The 27,175-nt window shown below is 56.7% G+C and overlaps 2 protein-coding genes across 2 annotated transcripts; both read left to right on the top strand.

Annotated features, from left to right (window-relative positions):
• The first annotated feature begins 172 nt into the window (after positions 1 to 172).
• Positions 173 to 2,999, top strand: TGME49_236940 (hypothetical protein). The gene is made up of 2 exons (XM_018780474.1): positions 173 to 664; positions 724 to 2,999. Exon 2 carries the CDS (start codon positions 1,686 to 1,688, stop codon positions 2,214 to 2,216), a length of 531 nt encoding a protein of 176 aa, XP_018635781.1. The 5' UTR covers positions 173 to 664; positions 724 to 1,685; the 3' UTR covers positions 2,217 to 2,999.
• A 2,128-nt stretch (positions 3,000 to 5,127) lies between these two features.
• On the top strand, positions 5,128 to 27,027 carry TGME49_236930 (hypothetical protein; the record flags this gene model as incomplete). The annotated part of the gene is made up of 4 exons (XM_002369004.1): positions 5,128 to 8,739; positions 12,091 to 24,810; positions 25,313 to 25,944; positions 26,676 to 27,027. The coding sequence occupies 4 exons, from the start codon at positions 5,128 to 5,130 to the stop codon at positions 26,692 to 26,694; spliced, it is 16,983 nt and encodes a 5,660-aa protein (XP_002369045.1). The 3' UTR covers positions 26,695 to 27,027.
• Positions 27,028 to 27,175: the final 148 nt, after the last annotated feature.

Genomic DNA, 27,175 nt, shown 5'->3' with positions numbered 1-27,175 from the left:
ACATTTCGTTGTTGTACCCGTAGATGGCACTATATTTTGCTTGTCTGCGACTGTCAAGCGAGTGGTTCAGTCATGTTAACTGTATGACGGACACGCGCAGGGTAACCACGCAAAGCTCAAGCTTGCGGACATGCTATCCTGCAGTCGTATGTCCTGTCAGGTGGCCAATGTTAAAGTACAAAAGTGGTGTGACGAGAACAGCGCACATGACGCTGGATTGTCTTACGAGGATTTTCTTCAGTGGTATCCTACGTGGATGCTTGGAGAGCGGTCACCAGCCATTCCTGACATTTTCACAAAGTCATATTTTTCATCACTGGCGAGCACCCGACGGTCTTTCACTTGCACTGAGAGACACTTCTTCGAAAGTCGTCATGTTGCTACTAGCAGACAACCGCCCCAGATCGCAACAAATTATCTCAGAGTTGCCGCGAGCAAGGACAGCATGCCTTCTAGGCAGTATATCTGCCGTGGTGGTGTTTGCTTCCTTTCGGATGACCTGGGCTCGTCTAACAGCTCTCTCGGTCGATGGGTTGTGCTATATGTGGACAAAGCTGAACCACCAAACAGTTTGTAGAGCATCGTGCTCCGCCTCGACATCAAATCGTATTGACACTGTGGCGCGTGAACTGGTTCTCCCAATGCAGGATCGGCAACTGGAAGAGTAAGTTCATGCAATATCCTTGTGCTGAAGAACCCCTCCACAGGCGATCGATTTCTAAGAGAACGTGAACAGCTTGACAGAGTTTGATTCACAAGCTGTTATCAGTCAGTATTATCTAGTCAGTTCCACAGTGCGCTGAGAGATGCAGGCGGCATCTGCAAATTCGAAGGTTTCTTCATTGTAGTGGTGGGATACCCATAACCTGTCGGTCATACAGGCATGCTGTTATGTTTACGTTGCCTTAAGAGAAGCAACAATACGACAAGAACATGGGCTGTTCTGAGGCCCTCAACCACAGGCGAGTCGCCGATCAGATAATTTATAGACCTGTATAATGTGATGACAAATCGTACTGTCAGACACTTGGCGGATACCCGATATCTTGTGCAGCACGGAATGTACGAGGTGGATCACGGCTATATTGCTGGTGGGCCACACAGTTGACTTTACACGCCCCACTCCGCCGAATGATTTTATCAACTTCCTCGGTCTGCTGGTGTTCATCTGCACTCTTGTCTTTAAGTCAAATTTTCTAGTATGAACAGGACATTGGTGAATGCGCTACCCCTCAGAGAGTAAAACCTTAATCGTCTTCGGAACGTATTTTGTCCATAGTCCTACGTTCCTGCGCAGCAACAGGAATTAAGCGGCCGCACAGTTTACGGCAGCATGAACGCCGAAGACCCCTAAAACAGTTAGTGGTGAGATCATCTGTGCATTTACCATATACACCTTCTGCGCAGCTGCAGTGAATCGGTCTCGGTCTCGCGGCATGTCCACACAGCTATCCCAGCCAGGCCTTGCCCTCCGACTGGCATAACCTGCTTTGGCTGGAAAGCCACGACAGCACCGCCCGACACAGTCGTGCATTTTCAACAGTTGAAGAGAGTTACGTAAGCAAATTTTGACTTTGTTTCTGGAGTGAGCAACCAGTTCGAGGTGGCTGCCATGTGTGGTACAACTGTCTGACTCTGCCCCAGATACAGCTCAACATTTAATCCCTTCTCCATGCAGCCCAGCAATGTCGACTTTGAAGCACAACTCTTCTAAGACGAGCTCGACAATTCCTTTGTCTGCTGTAGCCGGCAAGAGGAATCGGGCCCAGAAAACTGATGTTGTTAAGGCTGGTCGAAAGCATGGGGATGGTGACACTGACGCCGACCTCGCGCCGACAATCGCGGAAGGCATTAGTCAACAGATCGTTGAAGAAATGATAGACACTGGTGCTGCACTACTGTATCGGAGGCTAATTGATCGCAAGTGCTTTTCTTTTGCCGCGTACTTCACTTGGAAAGTGTTGTTGTCAAATGTAAAAATGTGCTGTATAGAGTTCGATCCAGGAGACAAGGATCTTGATGCTTCGTTGTGGACATGCGGGGAAATGCCAGAACCTTCCCCTCTCGACACCTGGGCACCAGGAAGCCTCGTTCTGAAAGCAGTACCGTCTTCGACGTTGCCGGTCCAGACTCCGAAAAGACGAGCAAAAACAGACCACAGAGCTGTTCAAAAATGCGATGCTTATCAGACGCCAAGAAAGCATCTGTCGCCTTAAGAGACACGAAAACAGGCTACTACGGCTTTAAGGAGAAGATACACAGACAACATTCTGTGCTATCCAGTTTATCTCAGTAGAATTCATAAAACGTCACATGTGTGGAAACCATCAATCGGTTCTCTTACACGTTCAGTATTAAGTTACCGCTCAAAAGGGAGTCATAAAGAACCCAGCTTCAGACACTTACACAGCTTGTTTTCCCTGATGAAAAGCGGTTTCAAGGAGACGCGATTCCCTCTGAGAATACAGTTTTCTGCTAGGTGTCAGCAGCCCGTGAACAAGAACCACCAGCAGCTCATGGTTTTCGTTTTTTTTCAACTGACACACATTGCAAAAAAACACTGACCAGATGAATGGTATCACGGCATGCGAAGGCGTTTTCGTGAGGACGCAGATGGTTGGTATGCTGTCAAGGGACAACGAATTGCGATTGCTTGTTGGGGAGAGGGAAACACCAGATTTGGGCTTCCTTCACCGTTCGGAGAAGCGATATATGCAGAACCTTGTTTTGAGTTCCATCGTTGCAGCGTCGATGAATCGCTCAGCAACAGACTTACAAAGGATCTTTCGTTTACGATACTCGGGAAGAATGATCCCAATATATACATGGGCACGGCAAAAGGCGGTCTCCCAAGCACACACAAATGCCTTCAGAGGTACACACATTTTGCCATGGCACTTAGTGTGGATGGCGAAAAATTGACACTGACTTAGTCTGCATCCCAGTGATCCTGTTTAACGCTGACGCCAAATTGTACCCAACCATCCGGTTTCTTAGGAGAGACAGATGCTTTTAAGGGCTAAAAACCCACCTAGGAGATGCACGGCGACGCGTTGCATATCGGAGAGCGAATCTCGACGTCAATTGTATCCGTCGTGTCCGTGGTTGTAGCAAACAATATGTACAAAGCGAGCTCTTTCTGTGTTGTTGAGGCATATGGCTGAAAATCGATGCCAACATAACGCTTGTAAACACGAGGACTATAGACAAACGGACAACCTCTAATGGCGGAAAGGAGTGAATTAATTTGACTGACAAATGGTGCCTTGCCTGTTCTGACTCCCACAGCCTAGCAAAGGGGCTGGGAGCCAAACTGAATGGTCAGAGACTGACCATGCGTTCGGGAATTCGTGTACAACGATGTCGTCAACTTCTAAGATACACGATATGCTCGAATGCCACGCGTTTCAGGTTACGGGTATCACGCAGAAAGCCAGGTTCTCCTAATACGCGACTTGTGTATGCGACTTTCCAGTCTGTGAATGTGAGGGCTTCTTTCACCCGCTGATGTGCTAAACGTCTGTCATGTCCATCTCGACGCCCCGATGTTGTGTCTCGCCAAACCCTTCCGCATATATGCCACGTTATGGAGAGATGCTAGCTGTTTTTATGTAAGTGTTTAATTTAAAATCGGCGCATAGGTGACCGACTAGGCACTGCTTGGCATACCCTGTAGCCAGTGAAGCTAGTATGTGCAAGACGAAAGGTCTGTCGCATTGGGACTGGAGACTTGCCATTATCGCAGAATCAGTTCGTGCTTGACCGGCATGATCACCTGCCACACCAACTACTACACACTTTTGTGACGGACGTGATCTCGCGGCTTGGACGGGCAGGACGTCTCAAGGCACGAGGCGGAACCACTTCCAGCTGTGGCCTTTTGACAGGCCAGCGACCTGTCGGATGCTTGCCGGTTGCGTTCCTCTGGACGTTACCGTGTGAAACAGAAATTGTGAGTATGCTGGCGACGAAACAATAAGCAAGACAACATGTTCGGCGGAAGTGACCACCGATAATTGGCGGTCAGATGTGGTAGAGTACACCGCATGCAGTGCGTCTTCTCTACACGGGAAGAGATCTTTGCCGCGGAAAACGCTTTCCGCACTGAAGGTGTGCACTACGCGGACCCAGATAGATGTGTCCTGATGTGAGTTTTAACACTGCAGCGCTTATCGCCTGTTCCATGCGACCGGGAAGAGTCTTGTCCGAACTGCATGTCGTAGACTCTTGACTTGTGTGCCGTTCCACCTCATTTTATGGTCTCTCTCGTCCCTTGCGGCACACCAACGTCCCGTGCAACCAACGTAGGCGGTTCAGCGTTCGGAATAAATCTCCCGGTAGGTCACACAGGTGCAGACAACACGATGGTTTCTTGTCCGGCGGCTAATTGCTTGATGAAGTTAGACATGTGAGTGGCAAAATGAGTTCTTTGGCACCGTTCCTTCGCAGTTTCTTTGCAGCAAGGTGTCTTCTCCTGCTGCAGATCTGTCCCCGGTAAACGGTAGAAAAGTAAGGTTGCCAATTCTTGTACAGGTTTCCGCTCTTCTTCTTTTCAAAGGGAACATGGTTCGTTGTCTGTGCTGTAGTTGTTACACGATGCCCTGGGACTCCACATAATTCACCGGGGACCCCAGCCGCTGCATAGGCTGTCTAAATTGTCGTTGGTAACCTGGGCCTTGCCGTTTCCCTGCTGCAGACCGCTCTATCAGATTCGCCTCCATTCTAACTGCTGGAGGTTGACAGACACCCTCACCGTATCCATGTTTTTGTCTTAGACAAAGCTACTTCGTTCTGTCCTGCGGAGTCTGCAGAGTGTCCACGGTAGACGGTGTTCCGACGTTTCCACCCTCGTTGCGCCTCATAGGGAATCGAAAAGTCTTCGTCACCCCTACACTGAAGATCGGGAGACTAAGACGAAGATTAAAGGAGTTTCGGTTTCTGTTGAGGTGCCGTTTTGGACCGGCTAACCTGTTCTGTCAGAAAATCACTCCGAAAAGGGCCAATGACTAACGACCTCAAGCGACTGCTGTTGTGAATATGTCCTGAGTGGCCCTGCGCCACTTTTGGTTTTCTGGAGGGGCCTTCTCGGCATTTCGTTATTCTAGACAACTGGTTTTGAGAATCACCATGGAAGATCCGAGAGTCTCTTTTCCTTCCTCGTGCACGAGCGGGCAAGCCTTTTCGCATCGAATAACCTACGGGGATGTGCGGGAGCTAGGCAGAGGCGGAAGCGCGCAAGTACCTGGCGGGAACGGAGGCGGGGAAGTGTCTGCATGCAGCCCTGCTCAGTCGTATGCAGTTGCCGCCCGTGTTGTCGCGTCCTGCGCCGTAGACTTGCAAGCTTTTCCTCTTGCATCTCGGACCTCTTTCGCCATTCCACGCACATCTTCAAGCATCCCTGCGGAGGTCTCTTTCTTCAGACGTCTCCCCCTTATCGGCCGGTTGCTTGGTCCGGCACGGGGAAGGGTCAGCAGCCCAGAAGTAGCAGCGGGTCCCGGCTCTGCTGCGTCTCTTCCTGCGTCCCCCCTTTGTTGTCCTGAACTGTCGTCGCTGCTACCAAACTCACATGTGTGCCGGTGGCGAAACCAGGTGTGTGTGACAGCGTGGCGCGACTCCACGGTGTACTGCTACGTCCTTCCTGTACCCTCATCGTGCTTCCTAGAAGAAGGGGGGAAGACCCGACAGCCTCGACGGGCGTCTGCGAGCTTCTATTACGTCCACGAGCAGCCAGTGGGCCTTGCCAGACTTCTGCCGGAACATGGGCTTCTCCTTGTTGCGGGAAATCTTGATGAATGCTCCCTAAATTCAGCCTCGGGTGATGTTTTCCTCCTGCAGTACGACACTGCGTATCTGCACAGCTCGTCGGAACCGTCGTCCGTACACAGATCCAAGGACAACGCCCTTTCTTCGTCTCGTCCCTCAATTGCTTCTCCTTTCCAAGCTTTCAAAGTGTGTCCTCTTCGCCCCTTGTCAGAGGTCGACTCTGCATCAACTGCGGAGCAGGTTCCGCTGCGTATCAAGCGCCGGTTTCGAATCGCTGCACCCATTCACGGTCTCTCACTCGCGGTGAGTTCTCACGCCGGCCTTCTTTTGTTTTCTGCGAGTGTCCGGAAGAAGAAGGCGTCCCTCCTTTTCCTGTCTGGTGAAGCTATCGAGGATTTGAAGGCCGCCTGCGACGAGGCGGAGGCGTCTAAAGAGAGCGTGACTCGAGACGCTGCAGCGGCATCGGAGGCAGAAGCCCCAGCTGTGTGTCCAGAAAGCGAAGACAGAAAGGAGACAGGGGGAGCCGCTGCCGTGGAAGCGGCGCCTGGTTGGTCCTTTCCAACAGAAAACGTGCCTTTTTCGTTTTGCACCAGCGAGCACCTGCCGACTCTGCCGTCGGCCCCCACAGCCTACGCCTTGGACCGACGCGCGCAGCGTTTCTTTGTGGGGGGGTTCGACGCTGAGGAGGGACGGGTCTGGGTCGCCGTCACGAATTTCTGTCGCCTGCGCCCCGAATTAGATGAAGAAGATTATAACGACCCGCAGAAACTGCGCCTGCAGCGCGCATTCCTCGAAGAGCAGCCGCAAAGCGTGGCCGAGGACGAGGAACTGGAGCCAAACACCGAGTTAGATCGCCCGTTCGTTCTCCTGCTCCCTCTCCTGTCCTGCCTCCGATACGCCGCGAAAGTTGCGGCCAGTCTCAAGCGGAAATCCTTGCAGAGCGACGCCGAGAAGCTCGCTGAGGCTTCCCTGCGAGAGCAGAAGCCGGAAGCAAGTTTCGGGCTGCGCCATGCCCACGAGTCACCTCCCGAGCCGGCCGAGGGAGAGACCACAGTACTCTCCTTCCTCGACGAGCCATGGGGCGCGCAGTTCTACCGTCCTGTCGCCATTGCCGAACTCCGTTCCCTCCTCACTCTGGACGTTGAAGAAACATTCTCAAGTCGACAAGAGGCGGCTTCGGCTGAACGCCTTCCGGACGAAGAAGTTGAGACATTTCTCCTTTCTCACGACCCAGCTTCTGCGCGCGGCTACTCCTGCTCGCAACCGTTGTCTTCATTCCCCAAAGCTGACAGCGATTCCCGCACGCTTCCGCGCCGCTCCGCAAAGGGTCGGCTCAGGCCGAGTCCGAAACTCGAACAAGACGAAGCTGTGGACGTCGTCCACATTGCTGTGAGCCGCAGCGGGCGCCGTCTCGCGGTGACTCTGTCGACGTGCGAGGTTCTGATTCTTGTGAGAAACGAGGGCAAGTCGCCTGTTGGATCCGCGCATGTGGGCGACGCAACCGCTGGCCGAACTGAGAAACCGGCCGAGCTGCCTCGACAGACCCCCCCGCAAAACTCGCAAAGGCCCGCGCCGTTGGGTAACCCAGAAGACAAGGCGACCGCCGCGCCTCCTCGTCCGTCCGCGACGTCGGAGGAAACGTATTCGGCGTCGACTGTGCAGCCTGACCACGCTTCAGACCCTGCCACTGCTCCTTACCTCCCGTGGCTTTACCTTCCTGCGCCCCTCGTAGCCTCCTTGAGGGTTTCCATGAGCCTCGGGCGTCGAGAGGTTCGGAATGGGTCTGAGCCACTCGCGAAGCCCACAGTGTTGCAGGCTGTCTCCTCGCCCTCAGAAACATGTGTGAAAGATCGGTTTTCTCTCGTCTCTTCGCTGCAGCGCTACCCCGAGTACGAGGGCCTCAGCGGTCTTCTCGGCTGTGCCTTCTCGTCCGCTGCTGCTCCTGGGAGAAGCGAGGAAGATGCGGAGGATGTCCTCCTTCTCGTGTTAGGCGTGAGAGCCTCCCGCGAGCGTCTCCAAGGCCTTGCTGGCTTCGCGCAGAAGGCCGGCGCCTCTGCCGCGCCGTCGGGCAATGCAGAGACAGTCCTCACAACCTCCCAGGCCAAAACGACGAGTGTCCTCAATGTCGATCAGTACAGAGGTGGCGGAAAGGGAGGTCTGTCTCCTGCCTCGGGCGGCGATAAGGCGGGTCCCGCTGTCAACTTGAGCGGCGCTGCTCAGTCGGAAGAGCCTGCGAGTGGAGACGGAGGCGTAGGCCTTCTCTGCGACGAACTGCGACCGACTCCGAGCATGGCTGTGGATGTGTGTGCGCTAAGTTTGAAAGGCGTGCACGCTTTTCTCGAGCGAGAAGGCGGCGCAGTCCCCTGGGAGAAACCCGTCCTGACCGTTCTGCCGAACGCCGCGCCCCAGGTCACTGGAAATGTCCAGAGGTGGCTGTGCCCCTGCAGCGCAGCCTCGGAGGCCCTCGGTGTGGGCCTGCTGCCTCCCAGCTGGGGAGAAGAAGGCGACGAACACGAGCTGGGGGCGGGGAAGCAGACATGCACAGAAGGGATGGCAAAAGATGACGAGGTGGCGCCGAACACTCTGACGCTGGTTGTGACTCTCGAAAATCAAGGGGATGAAGAGAAGGAGCGGGGGAGTTTGGAAGCCGGCGACTGGTGTCCTCGACGAGGAAGGAGCACGCTTCGTATTTGGGCCGTAGAGGCCCAGAGCGTGGAGCGTCTCGCTATGGAGTTAAGACGACGTTCCCGCTTTGCGGAGGCCGAGCGAGTCTGCATCAATGCTCTGGAGAACCTGGCTCGCGAACCATGTGTCTTCTCTGCACCTGAGGAAGGCAAAACAGAGTCTGCAAGCAAGGAGCGCGAGCGAGAGAGAGCGACCAGCTTCCAATGGTACCGAAACCTCTTGGAAGACATTCGAGAAGAGCGGTGGACGGAACGCGGAAGACATCCCGATGCGGCGGAAGAAGACTTCAAGGTAAGCCAGGAGACGCCGAAAGGCTGAACATGGAGCAAACGCAAACGGACACAAGAAACGGAGACCGGAAAACTAAACTCAATAATACAGAGGTGTGGATTTGATTTATCTTCATACAGACATAAATATGTAACTTCACTTACGACGGGTTTATGCGGTAGACGCATGCATGGATAGTTATCTGCATGCATATGTGTGTCCGTATGTATGCAACATACGGTAGGTTGTTGCTCATTATAATCGATAAGAACGCTTTGGGAGTGCAGCTGTTCGGACACATTTGAGGTTTTCGCTGCCGGTGAGCACTTGCAGATCTTCTCCATGTGAGCAGCACATGCATGCGCGGAAAAAACACTGCACTGGGGAAGGAAAGGGACGCTCTTGGACAGCGCGGACGACTTGCCGTCCTCGAGCCCCAGAACTGTCGAGCCGGATGCCAGTCCCTCTTACACCTCACACGTCTTACGGGGGAAAGGGCAGCTTATATTTTGTGCACGCAGTTTTTTTAATGCATGCACTTCCAGATGCGGTTAAGACAGGTAGCGTGTAAGGATGTAGGCTTTCGTTACATATGTGCGTACGTATGTCGAGAGTAGAAGCGGGTAGCGTGTGATGCAGGAGCTCCGACACACATCTGTTTGCGTGTGTGGAAGTCGATTTTCTAGACGCATGCATGCGCCTATTGTACTCATTCTGGACACATTCGGTGTCAGGCAGATTTTAGGCTGCACAGGTATCTCTGTTCATATTTACAAACATATATGCATATATATATATATATGTAGGTAGGTAGAAAGACTTGTGAACAACGAGGAGATTGCTTGCGTGCGTCCAATGTGGTGAAGACGGGAGAAGAGGACGGGGTGTAGAGTGCAGGGATCCAGGCTGTCGCTGCGCTCACCGTTCTTGTCGACTTCGCTCAGCGATATCCGCAGCAGCCTGGAGGCAGGCTGTTTGCAGACATTTCAAATTGAAGAGAGGAAGAAGAAGTGGCCTTCTGTTTCGAGTGCTTGCGAACCATGAGCAGCAAGGAAGAACGAGAGAAGAGCGGAAGATATCAAATGGACGGGCAAAAGAGCGAAACAGAGCAAGCGAGAGACGGACCAGAGAGGGCAAGAGACCGAAGAGAAAAGGTCGTCTCGACTCTTTCTCCCGCTCCAGGTTTCCTCCTGTTTCACATGCATGAAACGAGAGAGGGAGGGAGAAGCGAGGTCACTGCAAACCTTTGGATTCTTCAGTCCCTATCTCTCTTCTGTACTCTCTTGTTTCTTCCGCTCCTCGTTTCGTGCCCTCGCTAGCTCTCCGGCTCTCCCCGTCGCTCTCGAGCAAGAGTTGAACAACAGAGAGGCCACTTCGAAGAGGAGGATTGGACTTTAGGGTGATAGCAAGTGAGCCTGTTCCGTGTCTAAATGCGGAGTAGCCGGCAGGCTCTCGACGAGCCCACGATTAAATTTCTGATACATGTCCTTCACTCGAGAAACGAATGATGGCAAAGAGGAGTGAACCGCTTGATTCGCGAATCACGTACATCGCACCGCAAAACGCTCTATAAATCCAATCGAATATCAGACACTCTCTCACGCGTGCATGTGTTTGTAAAGCGGCAACGTCGATCCGTTTGCCAGAGTGGGTATCGTAAGTGGTGAAATGGACACAGTGCGACGAAGGAAGAGAACGGCGCCTCATTTTCTCGATGTGTACACACGAAATGACATTTTTTCCACTTGCTCATCTCTACCGAATCCTTTTTGGAGATGTGCATTTGTGGCGACACAACCACTCATGCAGGCGTTTTTTGACTTGCGCATCTTGAAAAAGGATGCGCTTCATCCGTCGTGGCCAGTGGAGCGAATGGACGGATTGCACGAAGAGAGGTAACACACAAATGCAGAAATGTACTATATCCGAGCGACTCGTTCTCTGCACGTCTTCTGCTCGCGGTCTGTATTTGCGTCTTAGGTTTTTTTCTCCTTGTGTCCTAGAGACCCCGGGTGGCTGGTCTCACAAGCTCTCGCTTACAACCCCTTTCAACTGGTTTCCCCGCCTTCCGCCTCCCCTGCTGCCTCGTCTCTCTCTGCACATGCGCTGCAACCTGAGGCGACTTCCAAGGGAACAGGGTCTCCCAGGCCCGAGCTTCGCGCCCTACCCTGTGGAGCAGAAAAAGATGAAAAAGCGAGGGACACAGAGAAACACCGGCGACAGGAAGAAGAGCGAGAAGAGGCAGAGAGTATCCAGCGGTGGTCGCAAGGCCTGGAGCGCCTCGAGAGGATTCTCGTATATCTCCTCAGCGACGGAGACATGGAAAGGCCTGCATCGCCTGCGTATGGTGTTTCCTCCCCGCTCGAACGGGGAGCAGGAAGCGGACGCGGAGTGGCGGCAGGCTCTCAAACGCCAGAGCAGGCGAAAGACCGCGAAGAGGTGAGTGTTTCCGCTTGTTCTGCGGCGCCTTTGAAAGGAATGAAGTTCCATCAACTGCAAAGATCTCTGACCCTCGACCTTCCCCGTCACGCGTGTGCATCTGTGTTTAGTTGACACAGTGAAACATCCCGGAGGTTGGACGAATTCCAGCAGAGAGATCTCTTCTTTTAATAAACCAGCGAGCGCCTGTTGACAGCTGACACAGTGCTGAAGAGAAGAAAGCTCCACGGGTTTACACGATCTAAAACTAGTCTCTTTTCGTGCCAAGTTCCCTGCTTTTCGCTTGACGGGTTTCCTCTACAGCTTCGAGAACGTCTTCGGCGGTGTCGGCTTCTCGCGCTCTTCTGCAATTCGCCTGCCTCGGCCTCGCCTACGTCGTCTCTCTCTGGCGCCGCCAGCTGTCGCCCAACTCAAGTGACGCCTCGGCCTCCCCTCGTTCTGTCGACGCCGCTTCAGCCTTTCGGGTGGGGGACATCCGACTCGAGTTGGCCGCAGAGCCGACACTCAACAAGTGTCCTGGAGCCTTCGTCGCACTCCTTCGGCGCCGCGAGTTCTTTCTCCCGGAGCTTCGACGCTGTGGGAGGGGCTGCTTCTTTCTCCTCTCTTTCTTGTTTGTCTCTCTCTTTGTCGTCTCTTCTTCTCTCTCCCACCTCTTCTTCTGAGGAGACATCGGACGCGTTTCTCCAAAGTCTCTGTTGCGTCTGGAGCGCAACCTGTCGTCTCGACTGCATTGTTGCAGTTCTGCAAGGCCCTATCTCTTCAGAGGTCAATATGCAGAGCGCCCTCTCTATCACGCGCCACTGGCCTCGAATTCTGTCTTCTCTTCCGGAAGCTCTGCATCCAGTCCACTACTTGCACCTTCTTCCTCTTCTGTCTCCTGCCGTCTCTTCGCTCTCGTCGCCTTCCTGCCGTGGTCCACTGGCTTCTTCAGAGCCCTGGGACCTGGCTTTTTTTCCGCCGCTCGCGCTCTCGAGCGTCGCCGCCCCCTCCATGCCGCGGGTCTCCTCCGCTCCAGAGGGCAGCGCGTCCTCGTTTCTCCTCGTCGAGTCTGACCCGCGGCGCTTCCTTTCCTGGGCACTTCGGCGTCTGTTTGTCGTCTTGAAGAGAACGGAGCTGATTCGAACGGTCGCCCTCCCGCTCCTCCACGCAGTGCTCTCTCTCGCCGTCAAGCAGCGTCTTCCCCAGAGTCTCAAGAAAGCGAACCGCCGGAGTCGAAAGCAAGCCTTAGAACGCGCAGCAGCGTCGATGAGGGCGCTGGCTCTCTCGGAAGCCCGGTGGCCCGAAGGGCAGGAAGAGGTAGGACGATGCACACAACAAAAGAGGACGCCTGTGACCCCGACTGCCGAGACGCTGGGCGCGAAGCCAGATGTCAAAAAGCAAGAAAACGCGGACAGCGAAGAGAATGAAAAAACACTTGAAGACGCACGAGCCTCCGCGCTGGCCGCCGCGGTCCTTGCGGTCGGCGCCTCCTCGAAAGACACGTCCCCGTTGACCTCCGAGGCGCCTTCTTGGAGCCGCTCGCAGCCGCCAAGGGCGACGAACCGCGAGCCTGTCTCTCCGCGTCAGGGATCTGCAGAACCATCACAGGCGCGTGCAGGCGCCGCGGTGGGGGACGCGCCCGAAGAAGATTCGACCTCTCAGAACCATGCAGATGGAGACAAAGACCTTCCCGGCCCTAGGCGTAGCAGAGCCTCCACGTCACTCTCCGAGTCGCTCGGCAGCGAACCCAAGGCGAAGGAAGGCGAAAAGGAAATGAACAAGGTCTCGCCGTACTCGGTCTTGGGCTCCCGACCCGACGGCTTCGCTTCCTCGCAAACGCTCAAGTCCCCCGGTCCGCCATCGCCGCTGCTGCTCTCCGTCGCTGGCGACCAGCTCCGGGCTTTGTACGCGCTGCATGTAGCGTTGACGCAGTTTCTGTTCTACGAGGAAGAAGTACAGAGACGCAGGAGCGCGCAAACCACGGCGAGAATGCAGAGGGGAGACGACGGCGACATGAGCGACCTGTGGGAGGCCCCGCCACACCAGATGGCGGCATCAGAGTTGTTTTATCTGAAAAGGAACTGGGAAGAACGGACACACGGGGTTGTCGCGCCCCCAGCGACAACTCTCCTTCCTCGAGAGAAGCAAAACATCGACTTTTTCACTTTCATTCAGCTGCCCCTTCAAACTCGCCTGGCCCTCCTGACGGGCGTCACTCAGTGGCGAAGAGACAGCGCGAGCGGGGATGGAGAGGTCGAAGGAGGCGCCAGCCGTGAGCCAGAGGGGCGCCTGGAAGACCGCGAAAGAGCAGAGGCCGTGCGTGTTGTTGAAAAATTGCGGCGAAGAGTCGTCCAGCCCCAGCTGATGTTTGACGACATCTTTTTTGGGATGAATGCGCGAGAATGGAAGACGGGGGAAGGAAAAGCAGCACGTGACGCGGTCTCTCCGGCGTTCGGCTTTCAGCTTCACCTGACTTGCGCCTTTGGCGGAGGCCGAGGGCGAAACGTTCAGCGCCCGGAACTCGCGGGGCCTCTCCCTCGGATTGCCTCGGCTTCTCCGTTCTCTCGCTCGACTCTCTCTTCTCCCGCCGACTTCTGTGCGTGCCTCAACGCCTTCTGCGCGTCGCCGGTGCCCCAGCAAATTGCCGACTTCTGCCTCGAAGTTCTCCCTTGGTCCTCTGCTTCCCTCACTCGGTCCGCGCCCGATAACTCTTCGGCAGCTAGCTCTTTGGGCGATCGTTCCTTGGCAACTAGATCTTTGCGTCTTTCTGGGGACAGAGGCGTGGACGCCTCGCGTTTAGGGTGCCTGAGTTTGGCGGTGGTGGCGGAGGTTGTGCGTGCGAGTTCTCCTCTGGTGTCTCCGTCTGTGCGTCTCCTGCGTCGTCGTTCAGACGTAGGTGAAATCGCTCTCTGTGCAGTGTATCATCGATCCAGTCTGTTGCCAGCCTCTTCGCTTCTCCCCCTCGTCGACCGCCTGTACAACGCGCTTCCCCAGAGCTTTGAAGAAGAGGACGCCGTCGAACCGGTGTTCCCGGCTGGGAAGGAAGAACGCGGTGAGAAAACGCACGGCGGAGACACAGGCTGCACGGAGAGGTCGAGGGGACAGTTGGAGAGAGCAGAGAGAGCCTGGGTACTGGAGAGGAGAAAGCGCCTGCGCGTTCTGGCGGGAGGAGCCGACATGCTGGAGCAACACCTCGACGCTATCGAATTCCTGAACCGTCACCTTTCTCCCTCGCCTCCCAGTGTCACGTTTCAGCAGCTGAAAGCGGCGTGCCTGTCTCCATCTTCGGCCCGCCTCATGTGCGCCTCTCTCTTGAGGGCGCTGTGTCGCACCCCGAGAGCAACGAGCGCCGGAACAACTCCAGAAACAGAAAGCTACGTCTATTCTTCATGTGAGGGAGTCGCGATCTGCTCGCAGCCTATCACGTGCAACGAACTTCTGGACCGCGCGGTGTACTTACATCAGCGGGCGTGCGCGGCCCTCCCCCCCGAGGAGCTGTACGAGATCCTCTTGACGACATGCGCGACAGAAGTCTCTTTTGTCTCGTCGGCCCCGTCGTCGCCGTCGGCTGGTGGCTTCGCGTCGGTTCTCCAGCACCTGCGGCCGCTGGCCCGCGCCTCGGGCTCAAGCCTCGCCCGCGCGCCTCGCGTGGCTTCGACCTTCTCGGCGAAGCGACTTCTGGTCGAGGCGCTTCTGGAGAGGTGGCGGGACGTTGCCCTGCTCGCCGGAGACGCGCGGCTCGAAGCCTTCTTTCCTCGCGCTGCAGCTTGCCTCCTGGCCTGCGCCCGCGACCTTGTCAATGCAGCCCCGAGCCTCACTGACCCTTCGCTGGCCGCAGCTCGCGAGCTCCTCCGCATCTGCCTGGGCCTCGACAGAGAACGCCGGCGCGTGCAATCACAGCGCAGAGCGGAGCGGAATCCATGCAGAGGGGAGGCGGCGGGCCCTGGACTCCAGAGCGAGGAAGTCGAGGCGTTCAGTCAAGACACGCAACTGCAGAGAGGAACAAAGACGCCTCTCGCGACCTACGCAGGTCGTCCTTTGTTGTCTCCGGAACACAAGGAAGACGTGACGTGCCTAGCTGTGGACAGACAAGGCCAGGTTCTGGCGCGGCAGATTCGCTCGGAGCTGCGCTTCCTTGCTTTCGTTAAAACGCTCAGCGCCCTCCTCGCCTCGAAACGTGTCTCCGGAGATGCCGCCCCTGGCGACGGGCTTCGCCGCGCCCTTGCCTCGACTGTCTCCGCTGAGGGGACGAAGGTCTTAGGCGTCGAGTTCGTAGCTCTCGCGTCGGTCGCAGGTTCCTCTGCAAAGGCCGCCAAGGCGGCGATGGTCGGCGCTGCCCGCGGCGGCGGCGCCCTCGCGCGGGGCGCTCTCGAGGCCTCCGGCTCGGCCGCGTCCTCGACGATGCGTCTTCTTCGCTCCTACGGGTCTTTAAGCGCCGAAAATCGGCTTATAGACGGGGAGGTGACGCAACTTGGAGCCGCTGAGGCCGAAAGCAGCCGCCGTCTCGACTCTACAGCCAGCTGTTCGGCGCGATCAAGCGATGCACTCGGGAAACAGCTCTCGCCCCAGGAAACAGAGCCGATAAGTCACTCTTGGGGACCTCTCTCGTCTTCTGCCTCTGCGTCTGTCTCAGTTACGTCCCCGGCCTCCGGCCTCGCTTCTCTCTCTGGCTGGCTATCCACGCCGCTGCAGGTGAGGCTGGCGGCTGCAGAGCCCGGCGGTTTGGCGCGCGTCGTGCAGGCGATTCTCCGCGCATGTCCTGAGGCAGCTGACGAGACCCAGCTTCTGGAGAAGCTCGCCACCTTGTTGGAGAGAGAAGGAGAAGAAGGAAACTGGAGAGGCAGGTGGAGACTTTACGAGGCTCGCGCCTGGGCCTACTGGGTCCGAGGGCGGGCGGGAGAGGCCCTCAGTGTCCTCGCGACGCTACTCGTCCTGCAACAGAGATCCCCGGAAGGCGAGACAGAGACGAGGCGCAGAGCGGCCGAAAGAAGATCGAACGACAAACAGAGGAACGCCGTCGAAGGCGAACACGGACCAGACTCTGGACACTCGAACGAGGTGCGCGTGAGGCCACTGACAGAGGGCGAGGAAAGGGAAAGGGTCATCGCGGTTGACTCTGTAGAGAGCGGAACTGAGCTGTGTACCTCGCAGAAGACGCTTCAGCGGACGACCAGAAGAAGCGAGGGGCGCAAGCGTCCATCGAGATGTCTCCTCTACCTGATTGCTGAGAACGATCCGTCTCTCTCTATCCTCACTCTGCAGTTTGCCCAAAAGCGCTCGCTGCCGTTTGTATTTGAAACTGGCGAAGGACCGTCGTCTTTCTCCTCTTCCTTCTCTTCCTCTGTCGACGCAAAAAAGGCGCCGTTGCAAGCGGATTGCTTGTCTCCCAATGTCCGAGGAGCCCTTCTCGCTTTGGCCGTTCGGAGGTGCGACGCGCTTCACCTGCCGTTGCTTCTCGGGGCATTCGCGGCTGTCCAGCACGAGCACTGCATGCTGCAGGCGGCGGCGTTGCTTCCCCGGAAGGCCTGTGAGGGGGTGAGCCGAGGAAAGGGCAATTCGTTCGACGAAGGAGACACCGAGGGCGGAGCGGCGGATGCCCAGAGCTTTCTCGGCGACCCGAGATACGGAGAGGCGTTCCCGACCTACCCAGTACAGCCTGAGGGGGAGGGGGGGCTCCAGAAAAGGCCCACCGGGACGTCTTTGCCTGAGTCGCCTTTTCTGGAAAGAGAGAGCGGCTCCAGTTCCGGTTGGATCCCCGCTACGAGTGCGGACTGGTTTTCAAGCGGCGCGTCCGCCTTGCCCTCCTGCTCTCCTTGGCCATTTTCAAGTCTGAAGGAGGGCAAAGCTGGAGGAAACAGAGAAGAGGAGAGTGTGAGCAAGCTGCTGGCTCTTCCAGGCGGAGCGTCCACCTTCTGGACGCGTGGAGGGGCCGGCCGCTTGGAGCAAGTGAGAGATCGTGAAGCAGAGAAGTCGCCCTGTCGGTCCACAGGCGGGAAAGCAGGAGCTGGAACCTCGGACGTTCTCGTTCGAGAGGATATGACCGCCCCTTCCGTCTTCCCAAAGATCTTAACTACTTCGCTCTTTCTGCGGGCGCGACAAGCCCTCGGTCTGTCAGCTTCGAGCCGCGACGCTCCACCAGCCGACAGCACATCTGCCAGTGAAGGCTCAGCGGACGCTTCGTCCTCCTCGTCACTTTCCTCTCCTCCATCTTCTGTTTTTTCATCTTCTCTCCGCACGATAAGGCCCCCGCCGGTCGCTCCGGCGGCCTTGGTTTTTTCTGCGATTGGTGTGGCTGAGGGCATGGTGAACTTTGCAGCATTGCGAGCGCGGCAGGAGTACGACAAGCGCTTGGGTTCGCTATCAGGGTCTTCCTCCTTTCTCGGGGACGGCAGGGAAGGACGAGCCGCGGAGCCAGAAGCCACCGGCGGGGCCGAGGATACAGCAGGGTCGGAAGTTTCGCCGTTCTCGTCTCGCGCCTCCACAGGAGACATAGGGAGAATGAGAGACGCCTCCGACCCGCGCACGACCCCTGAAAGGCCAAGCCTACCTCGGGGAGATTTGGCAGGGCCGCTCGCGGACGCCCTTCATGCTGTGAGGCCACGGTGCTCCTCTTCGATTGGAGAGAAGGAAAGGAGGCAACACGGAGAGGGGACCTCTGCAGGAGAGGCGCCTCCCGCAGACGCAAACGTCGCTGGGACTTTGCCGGCTGGGGGGCAGGTGCAGAGGCATGAAGGGCCGATAGCAAGAGCAGAGAAGAACGCGCCTTTCCGTGAGGCAGAACATGAGGGAGAAAGTGGAAGGAAGGAGGAGCAGGAGAGGACGTCTTCTCGCCTGGGTTTCAGCCGCTTCTTACCATACGGGGCGAAGGAGGGTGACGACAAGAAGGCGGAAACGGTCGCGAGGCGAATAGAGGGACACGGAGATTCAGAGGTGTCTCCAGAAGCGATTCTCATTGCGGAGGCGCACGTCCTTGAGTCAGTGGCCGAGTTGAGTGCCGTGGGGCCGTCGATCCTTCCCTCTCTCCGCTTTTGGCCCCAAGCAGTCGCTGTGCGGCCTCCGCTCTCGATGCCTTTTGCTTCCAACCAGCAACCGCCTGCCAGCGGCCTCGAGAGGCAGTCTCTTCTCTCTTTTTCGCCCGCATCGGGATGGGATCTCCCTCTGCTTCTTTTCGGCTTTTTTCTGCTCCAGACAGACACAGACAGTGGGGAAGAGCGCGAGACGACAGAGCGCTTCAAGGGGAAGCAGCCGAGCAGGCGCGTGGGCGGGGAACTGGAGCCGTACGTCATAAAGGGCGAAAGGCGTTTTCGCCTCTCTCTCGCCGAAAGGCATGTCGCAGGCGTCCAACCTTTCCTGCATGCACTGCTGCAGACCGACGTCGAAGCTGCCTTCCTCGTCGCAGCGCTTCTCTCTCTGAACTCTCCAGCTTCGTGCTCTCCGAGTCCTTGTTCTGCGTCTGGAGGCGCAGCCGTGTTTTCGAGTTCCAGGTCCCTCGGGCCGTGGAAGAAGGTCGGAGCCACGAGAAGCTCTCTACAGGGAGCCGCGACTTTCGGTCCCTTTGCTTTGCCACAGTGCGCGTTTGCGCTGCTGCGCAGTTATCTCTCTGCCTCTGGCGACGCTGTCGAGAGAAGCGGAGAGAGAAATAGTGTCTCCTCTGAGCTCTCTCCCGTGTCACCTTCGGTCTCTGCGTTGAATGCTGCGTTCTGTCCGCCGGCGCGAGCGTGGAACGGTGCCGCATGCGCGGCCCGAGCCGATGTCTCCACGGAGGTGCTTCTGCAGCTTCTTCTTCGGTGGGTGTTGCTTTTCTTCGCTTCCCATTCGTCAGGAGACTGTCTTGCCTCTGTGGCTTCGCTCTCGAGGATCAGCCACCCCGTAAGAGAGCAGGGGCGAGGCGAGACAGCGCATGCTGTCTTTGTCTCCGCCGCTGCGCTTGTCCACTCACTCTTCCTCGTCCGGGATTTCTTCCATGTTTCTGACGCCGTGCTGCTTCTTCTCGGTCTCCTGCCGAAGAAGAAAGAAGAGACAGACGGCGACATAGGGCAGCGACGAGCCCGGGCTGTCGCGTTCGGCGGAGATGTGCTCAGAGAAGCGAGCACTCTGAATACGGCAGACGCTCCGTTGCTCCCCTTGCTTGCTCGCGACGCCGCTTTCAGGCGTCAGCTGCTGCTGCAAGTTACTCAGGCGTTTCCAGAGAAACTCGACTTTGCAACGGCGCTTCTTCCCGTCGCCAGTGCTCTTCAGTGGCCTCTGAACGGCTTGGAGTCCCGCCCCTTGGAGGGGCGTGGCGTCGCCTTCTCCCTCCTGTCTCTCTCTGGCGACCGCGTAAGAGAGACAGAGTCGCAGAAACACGGGAGAGTGCAGGAGGTGCCCGCTGAGGCGCGGCGTAGGGAAGCGCGAACGCAGGAGACAGGGGTGATCGGGGCTGAGGCCAAGAGAGAGCACAGGAACCAAACAAGAGAGCGGAGAGCCGGTGGAGAGTTCGACGAGCGAGGGGTGGGTTTTGAGACCTTGCAAACGAGTAAGAAAGATGCAAGAAGGTGTGAAGAGCTTCTGACCTCGTCCAGTGAGTCGGGACCATTTTCAGCGTCTCATCCGCAATCTTCTTCATCCCTCGAGCCTTCGCCGAACCCGTGTGAGTCTTTTTCGGAAATAGTGCTGCAAGCTGCTTCGTCTGAGCCTGATTCCACGACCCCACCTACGGCACTGTCTGCTCCAAGGCTCGCCTGCCGCGAGGTTGTAGAAACAGAGGCACAGGGGGCCTGCATGCAGTTGTCTCCTTTGGAGTCCAGGGAACAGTCGTGGGGTCACGAGCAAGAAGGCCTCGACGCCTTTCGCATGCGTCTTGAAACATTTGATGGTCTCTTCCTCTCACCCCTCCAGCCTCTATCCTCCTTTGTTGTGAAGCTGCTCGAGCAGCTACCTCTTCTCTTCTTCGTGCCGTCTGAGAATCGCGGGCGAGGACGCGGAGGAGGGCCCCCCAGGCCAGAGGAGGAAGGAGGAGGGGGAGCGGAGGAGAGAGAAGACGAAAGAGGAGAGCAAGGAGGTGTGTGGGAGACAGGCAGATGGATTCTGCGGCTTTTGAGGATCTATACAAAGGCTCTGGCCTTTTGCCGCTTCTACGAGAAGAGCACAGACGGCCTCGTTGTTGGAAAGGCGGTGAAGACGCTGCTGGACGTAGGAGGAGACGAGGCGCGAGGAGAAGTTGAATCGGGAGACAAGAGTCGAGGCGCCGAGAACAGGGACGAAGAGCGACGCGCACTCCACCTTGGAGCCCAACTGCAGGCTGCAGGCGTCTTTGTCACAGAGAAAGAGCGTCCAGTTTCTTCAGTATCAGGTACCTCTTCTCCCTGTGGCGCCTTGCAAGGGATTCTTGAAAAGACTGTCTTCCTTCGAAGGCTCTTCTCGCGCGCCGCTTGTGCGGCAGGTTGCTCCTCGCGTGCGTTCTTGGCAGAGGTGCTCTGCAATGACAGGCAGCCACCGAGAAGGTGCAGAGACATAAATGGCAAAGAGGAGGGGACAAAGCAGCTGGGAAACGGAGAAGGAGAGAGGGAAGGCGGAAGCGAAACATGGCCGTTGCAGGAGAGAGTAAGGAATTCGAGGGAAACTGCACAAAGGGAGAATGTGGCGAGGATCATACGCGACACAGGCTTGGGATGCACCCAGGTCGACGACGCAATGTCTGCTCTCCTTTCTCTTCTTCCTCTCGTGGACATCACCTCCATTTTCCTTCCTCGCTCCTTGGCAGCGCAGAAAGAAGGATGTGAAACAGAACGAGCAGGAGAGGAAGAAGAGGAGAGAGAGGCGGGAAGAGGAAAGGAAGCACCTGCAAAGAGCGAAGAAGAGAGTGGACAAGATCCGTTTTTGCATGCTGTGTTAGAGGCGCTTGGCGGGTCGAATTCATGGAAGAAGTCCCAGTCATTGCCTGGAGAAGGAGAGAGCATTGCTCTGCTGGCCTTCTTCCAGAAGGGTCCGTCGGTTCTCTCTCGGCGATCTCCTTCCTCCTTCGTGGCAGAGGCGCTGCTTCTTCGTGACCTAGAAAGGCGACTAGAAGAATGCAGTTCGATGTCTCTTGTCTCCTTGTCTTCTGTTGGACCTGGGAGCCAGGAAGACGACGGCGCCAACGAAGGGGGTGAAGCCGGCAACTATCTAGAGGAAGGAAACAAGGCAAGGAAAGCAGTGCAGTCTGTGCCTGCAAACGACGTCGACGCGGAGGATTTCGTATCTCTTCTTCTTCCTTTCATTCCGCTTTCTCGCTGGGAAGCCACTGTAGCGAATCTTTCCGTGCGCGTCGGGTTACATTGGGGTGAAACGCAGAAGAGTCGTGAAGCTGGGTGCCCGTTTGTGCGGCAGGCTGTACTTCTTTACCTCATTCAGCGCATGCGTCGAGCCCTGGAGAAGCGGATGCAGGCGGGAGAAGTACTTAAAGGAGAACATAGAGGAGTCGCGGAAGACGAGGAAGTTGAAGGAGGTGAGGGTAAGGCGAGCCGGCTGATGTCTCGGAACGTCGATCCTGTCCATCTCCTCCAAAAGCTTCGCTTTCAAGAGGCGTGGCTTCTACTTTCGACTGCTTGGGATCATGCTCTTGCTCGATCTCCTTCCTTCTCTGTCTCTTGTTTCCCTCCTCGCATGTCTCCTCAAGGGTCGCCTTCCTTTGATCCCCACACTCAAAAACCACCCAGCCCTCCCTCTCCTTCTTCCTCTCCTTCTTCCTCTCCTTCTTCCTCTCCTTCTTCCTCTCCTTTCTCTCCGTGCTCTCCTTTGGTTTCCTCACCACCAGGAGAGCTTCGGCAACAGCAGGAGTCTTTAGCGTCTGCATGCGTCAACGTTTTGTTGTACTGCGAGGAATCAAAGTTTCCGGCTTTCGCGTCTTCTTTTTGGTTTGCCCTGTGCTCGTGTCCGGCATCTCTCTTTCCTGAGTGGAAGTCTTGGCTCGAAGTCGCGGACCAGGCGGGGGAACGGATACAGGAGCCCAAGGCGAGAAGCGCGTTTGTGGCTGCAGGCCTTCGGTCGCTGCGAACACGGGCCGCCAACCTTCTCTCTGGTCTCTCTGTCTCCGAGGGAGACGTCGACGAAACATGCGAGAACATGGTTGAGTCTGAGCGCGGCAGAAAGGTCCTGTCTTTCGTCGCTGATGCGGAGGCGGGAAGCGCCGTGGGAGCCTTCGTCGCAGCAGGGTTGCTGCCTTGGCTGCAAAACTTGCATGCGCGGCTGTGTGGGGAGTCGAGCGGAAGAGAGGCGCGTCGCAGGGAAACTGCCTCTCAAAGCTGCAGTGTCTCAGATGCCGCAACCGTCTTGTTCGCTCACACAGGCCATCACTTCCAGCTGCTTCTGCGGCGCCTCGCCGGCGTCCCGGGCAGCGATGCCTTGAGGAAGTCTCTTTTCACTGCACTAGCGAAGGCAGTCTGTTCGTGGATCATGGCCCTGTATGCAGAGTGTGGCGCGGAGGACCCCGCCATCTCCTCTTTCTCTTCGACTCTGCGCACGCCGAGGAGAGAAAACGACGCGCAGACGCTCCTGTTCTCTCTCGTTCTCTCCGATTCTCTCCTGCAGCACTGCGACGCGTCCTCTCGCGGGACATGGGCCGCGCCTCGCGCTTCGGCTGACGCCGTCGACCCTTCTCCCTTCTTGCATCTGAAGGCGATTCTTCTGTGGCTGACGGCGCAATGCATGCGAGTTCTGACCCCTCTTGGTCCGCAGGTGGAAGAGACACTCGGAGACTCTTCACGCGGAGAGAGAGAGAGCACTTGGCTGTTGGCTCTCGCGCCTTCCTCGCCGTTGTCTCTCTCCGCTCTCTCCTCCCTTTTCGCGAAGCACACGCGGCAGAGCCAAAGGCTGCGAGGAGAGTCTGGAGGAGAGGCAGGAGAAGAAACGGAGAAGAGCGAAGAAGAACAGTTGGGCGTGACGGAGCGAAGCGTGGGCTTCGAGTTTTGTCGAGCGTTCATCGAGGCGCGATCGTCTTTTTCGCAGTCGCGGCTTCGGAGAAGCGACTCAGACCGGGAGAATGTGTGCGGCGAAAATCCTGTCTCCTCCGCCACCAGGGCCGCAACGGACGACCCCCTCGGGAAGCCTTTGCTTTTGTGCGAGAGGCGTTCGAAGCAGCAGAGACTGAGGGACAGGCTCTGTGGCGTCGTTCTCCTCCGTGCAGTGGAGGACGAAGAGAACCGACATGTTCAGCGAGGAGGCGCAACCGACCAAGAACCAAGCGTGGTGTGTTTGTCGGCGACAGCAAACCGGTTGTGGGTCCCGCCCGCTGCGTTCGCGCCAGACGAAGACGCAGAAACAGCGAAGGATCAGATACGAGGAAGGAGAGAGAAGAGAGACGGAGAAGATGAGAAAAAGCGAACGCCACAGCCGCAGCCTGCCTCACCCAGGTCCTCCGTCTCTCTGTGGCGCTCGCTGTTGGCCGGCGCAGAGTCCGAGGAAGAGGCGCTTCTCATCGCGCTTATGGCCCCGCCAAACTGGAGTCTGATGGTACGAGAAGGCTGTGTCGAACATCCTGTGCAGAAGAAAGGAAGGAAACATGCGAGGGAGAAGGAAGCAAACACAAAGGGGAGAGAGAAAGACAGACGAGAGGAAACAGGACGGGGGGAGAGAAGGACGCACGAAACGGAGAAGGAAGGAAGCACGAGAGGAACGAGGTGTGTTTTACAAGAGGACAAGATTTGCGGGAAATGTGAGTTCGCCTCCGACTTCGATTTGCTTCCACGTTCCTTCTTCTTGCAGGACGCAGGCGACGGACAAGAGCGCGAATTTCCTTCTGTTTCGTGGTTTTCTTCTTCTCCGGCTCTAAACCTTCTGACCGTCTCTACCGAGGGGAAAACTGCCTTTTCCCTGGCCTCGATGGCTTCGGGGTCGGAAAGGCCCCAAGAGGCTGTGCGGCGGGCTCTGGCGTGGCTGCAAGGCTGGGAAGCGGCGCCATTGTTTCAGGGACCCCAACTGACGAGGCTGACTTCACGCCTTGAAAAAGGACATGCCCTTCTGCTGGTGGCTCTCACTGCTCTCTCCGGCGCTTCTTTCGGCTCTGCGTCTCTGGACTATGCGGTCGTCGCCACGCTTGCGAACGGAGACTGGCTGGAGCCTTTTGAGACAGACGCGCGGGAGGCGGACGCGAGGAGAGAGAGTCTGCAGAGTGCGCTGCCGGGTCTTGTCATTTTCGGAGACAGCAAAACGGGCGAAGCAACTGACAGCCAAACACTCCGTGCCGGCAAGTCTAGGCCATCAGAGGACTCCTGGCAGCTGCAAGATCCCTCGGAAGATGCAGCTACTCGCCATGTTTCTTTCCGGTCTTCTCGGCCGCTTCCTGCCTTTGCTGTTTCTTCAGAAAGCTTCAAGAGCTGGCCTGCTGTACGTGCACAAGTCGCTGTGGCTGTGTGCGCGTGGTATCGCCAACTGGCGCGTGAAAATGGACAGGAAGGAGACGGGGAAGAAGAATGTCGAGACGAACGAGAGGAGTGCCTTCTCGCCGTCCTCGCTCACGTCCTGCAGTGGCTGGTTCTCCTACGCCCTCATCTGCTCAGCCGCCATCTCCGGGAGGCCCGTGTAGATCGGAGAGAGACAGCCAGGGTTTTGCATGCTCGGGAGGCGGAGAGAAATGGAGAAGGACAAGAGACAGGCGAGGCGTGCCAAGAAGACAGAGCTCGCTGGCGCCTGGCAGCGCTTCAAAACGCAGTCGATCAGGTGAGAGGGCGGCCGCGATGTAAAAGGGAGAGCTTCTGAGACGTTTTTCTCGAGTTCCTCTGTTTTGGGGATTCAAAGAGCGCCTGTCTGGGGAACAAAAGCCCTCGTCTGTGTATCCAAACGCATTGGCGTTGTCTCCTTTTCTTCGTGGTTTAGAATACCCTGTCTCCTCTGCGTTGTTTGTGGCTGCATCTTTGTATACAATTCAGTCCTTTTCTTGTTGGTGCCGTCTTGGTTCTTTTTTCGGGGTATATATAGCTCCCTAGTTGCATTTTTGGCAGTAAACTGCGTAACGTTGCGCGAAATTACAATGGTACATTACGAAAGATCTTCTCGGGACTATTTACAATCTCATGTATCTCGTGTCTTTTCTGTAGCCATCAGACTGGCCACAGGTCGAGAGACCGCATTGTCAAAGGCGTGCAGTCTTCCCAGCTCGTCCAAGCCCCAGCATATGCTTCACCTCTTTCTCTTGGTTTCTGGTTTTCCGTTCTCTCTTCAGTATCGTCTCTCGCTCGCCGCCGCTCCTTCTCCGCGCTCCCGCGCCGGCGTGCTGGTCCGGCGGCCTTGGAGTCGTCCCGTTCCAGAAGGAAGCGAAGAAGGCGAAGCGCATTTCTCTGTTTTCTGGGATGTTGAGAGAGACGACATTGAGGCCGGGTGCCATCTGGGCGAGGGGCAGCTAGCCTGTCCTGCGCGCCCAGGCTGGCGGTGTCGGTTTCCAGCGACGGCGTGGCTTCTGTATCGCGCGGCTCTGGAAGCTCATGAGGAAGAAGAGGGAAAAGGAAGAGAAAGAGAGAGGCAGCGCATCCGAGAGAATGCAGAAGCGATAACTCTGACGGAAGGCCTGGGGACGCGAGTCCCTTCTGTCTCATCTTCTCTGGCTGCGCTTCCTCGACTTCCTTTCGCGTCCACATGCGAGGCCGGGGCGCTGTGTGGGAGTTTCTTGCTCTTTGCGACCGGCGCTTGCCCTGCATTTCTCGCAGGAGTCGCGCGCCAGAGAGAAGAAGTGGACGGCATGGCGCGCGCTAGTTATCTGGAGAGAAGCCGAGAGATGAGACGCGCCAGCGCGCTCCGAGAAAGCGGAGACAGCCTGTGGCGGCACGTGACGGGGCGGCTCGGCGAGGCTGTTCAAAAGTAAGTTTCTGGAGTCGAGTCGCGCAAGCATTGTGAGACGTCCTCGCTTGGTGTTGAGTGCGAGGAATGCAAGCACACAGAAAGCAGAGCGCGCGTGTCTACCTCTTGTGTGAGGCACGGCATTCTTTACAGCCACTTAGGCTCGATCGCCCTGGCTTTTATGGGATATGCTTTGCCTGCTTCTGTGCTTTCTTGTCGCTCTTCGCCACTGCTGCGCTCTACTTGCCTGTTTTCTGGCGTGTCTGCTGGCGCTTTGCTGTTTCGTCATTATGTCTCTCCCCGCTCGCTTGACAAATGCACCACGGTGTCAAAGGCTTCTCCAGGCCCCTCTCAATGCGTAGGAGTGATCTGGGCCGAACGCTTCTTCGCGGTGGCCTTTTTGGTGAAGATGACAACTACACTGGCCTTGCACCATTTAGCTGAACCCAGCAGCAGGGAAGACAAATGTCCAGCGGACCTATGGAACCGTGCTCCTACGAATTAGAACCACAGCATAGGCCACTAGGCAATACCAATTCGATAACAAGTGCAAATAGACTACCTCGAACACATTCACAAACGGGATTCCTCGGTTGTGACGAACTACGTTTCCCTCCACAGTCTCGGCTCATCAGAATGACATCTGATCCACGTTCACAGTGAAATAGAGTGGAAGCTGTCTCCTCCCAAAAACTTCTCCGCAGCGTCATTACTTATCCCCGAAGGTGGTGTGTTTTCCATTTTTTGTTCAGAGTGTCTTGGCTTCTGTGAAGGACGTCGTCTCTCGTGTGCGTCAAACCAAGGACATCGCTCTCAGAATGAGTCTTTGAAGCGAGGGACGAAAGTCTCTTGAATTAGGAGAATTTTACGACTGTGGCGGGGCTATGGGACCCAAATTGGAGAAGCAACGGTCAGCTTCATGCAGCGAAGAAAAATGCTTTCTCTAGAGGTGTTGCCTGGCAATAGGCAGTGGACTCTTCCCGTCCTACGCTCTGTTCTTTTCATAGGTGCAAGGGATTTTTTCAAGTCCTGCAGTCTCGCCTTCCTTTTGTGAGCTGGACAGACATCCGCCATGTGCGAACTAAAGTGGTCGAAACCCTCCTACTTTGAACGGTTTTCCTTCTTCTGTTTCAAGCAAGCTTTCGCCACGCACACACATCAACAGAGCTACAGAACTCGCCTTTCCCCTGGAGAGTCACAGTGGTAGCTCCGACAGTGCCGTGCAATCGTCAGCTTAGGGCCGTTCGCAGCT

Source organism: Toxoplasma gondii, chromosome X, assembly GCF_000006565.2.
Source record: "Toxoplasma gondii ME49 chromosome X, whole genome shotgun sequence".
In the NCBI taxonomy this organism is placed as follows: Eukaryota; Apicomplexa; class Conoidasida; order Eucoccidiorida; family Sarcocystidae; genus Toxoplasma; species Toxoplasma gondii.
The sequence above is the reverse complement of the archived record's forward strand: the minus strand, read 5'-3'. Positions and strand labels throughout refer to the sequence as shown.

Coding starts and splice junctions, on each gene's coding strand:
- TGME49_236940 (XM_018780474.1), top strand. CDS start 1,686: ATGTCGACTTTGAAGCACAACTCTTCTAAGACGAGCTCGACAATTCCT.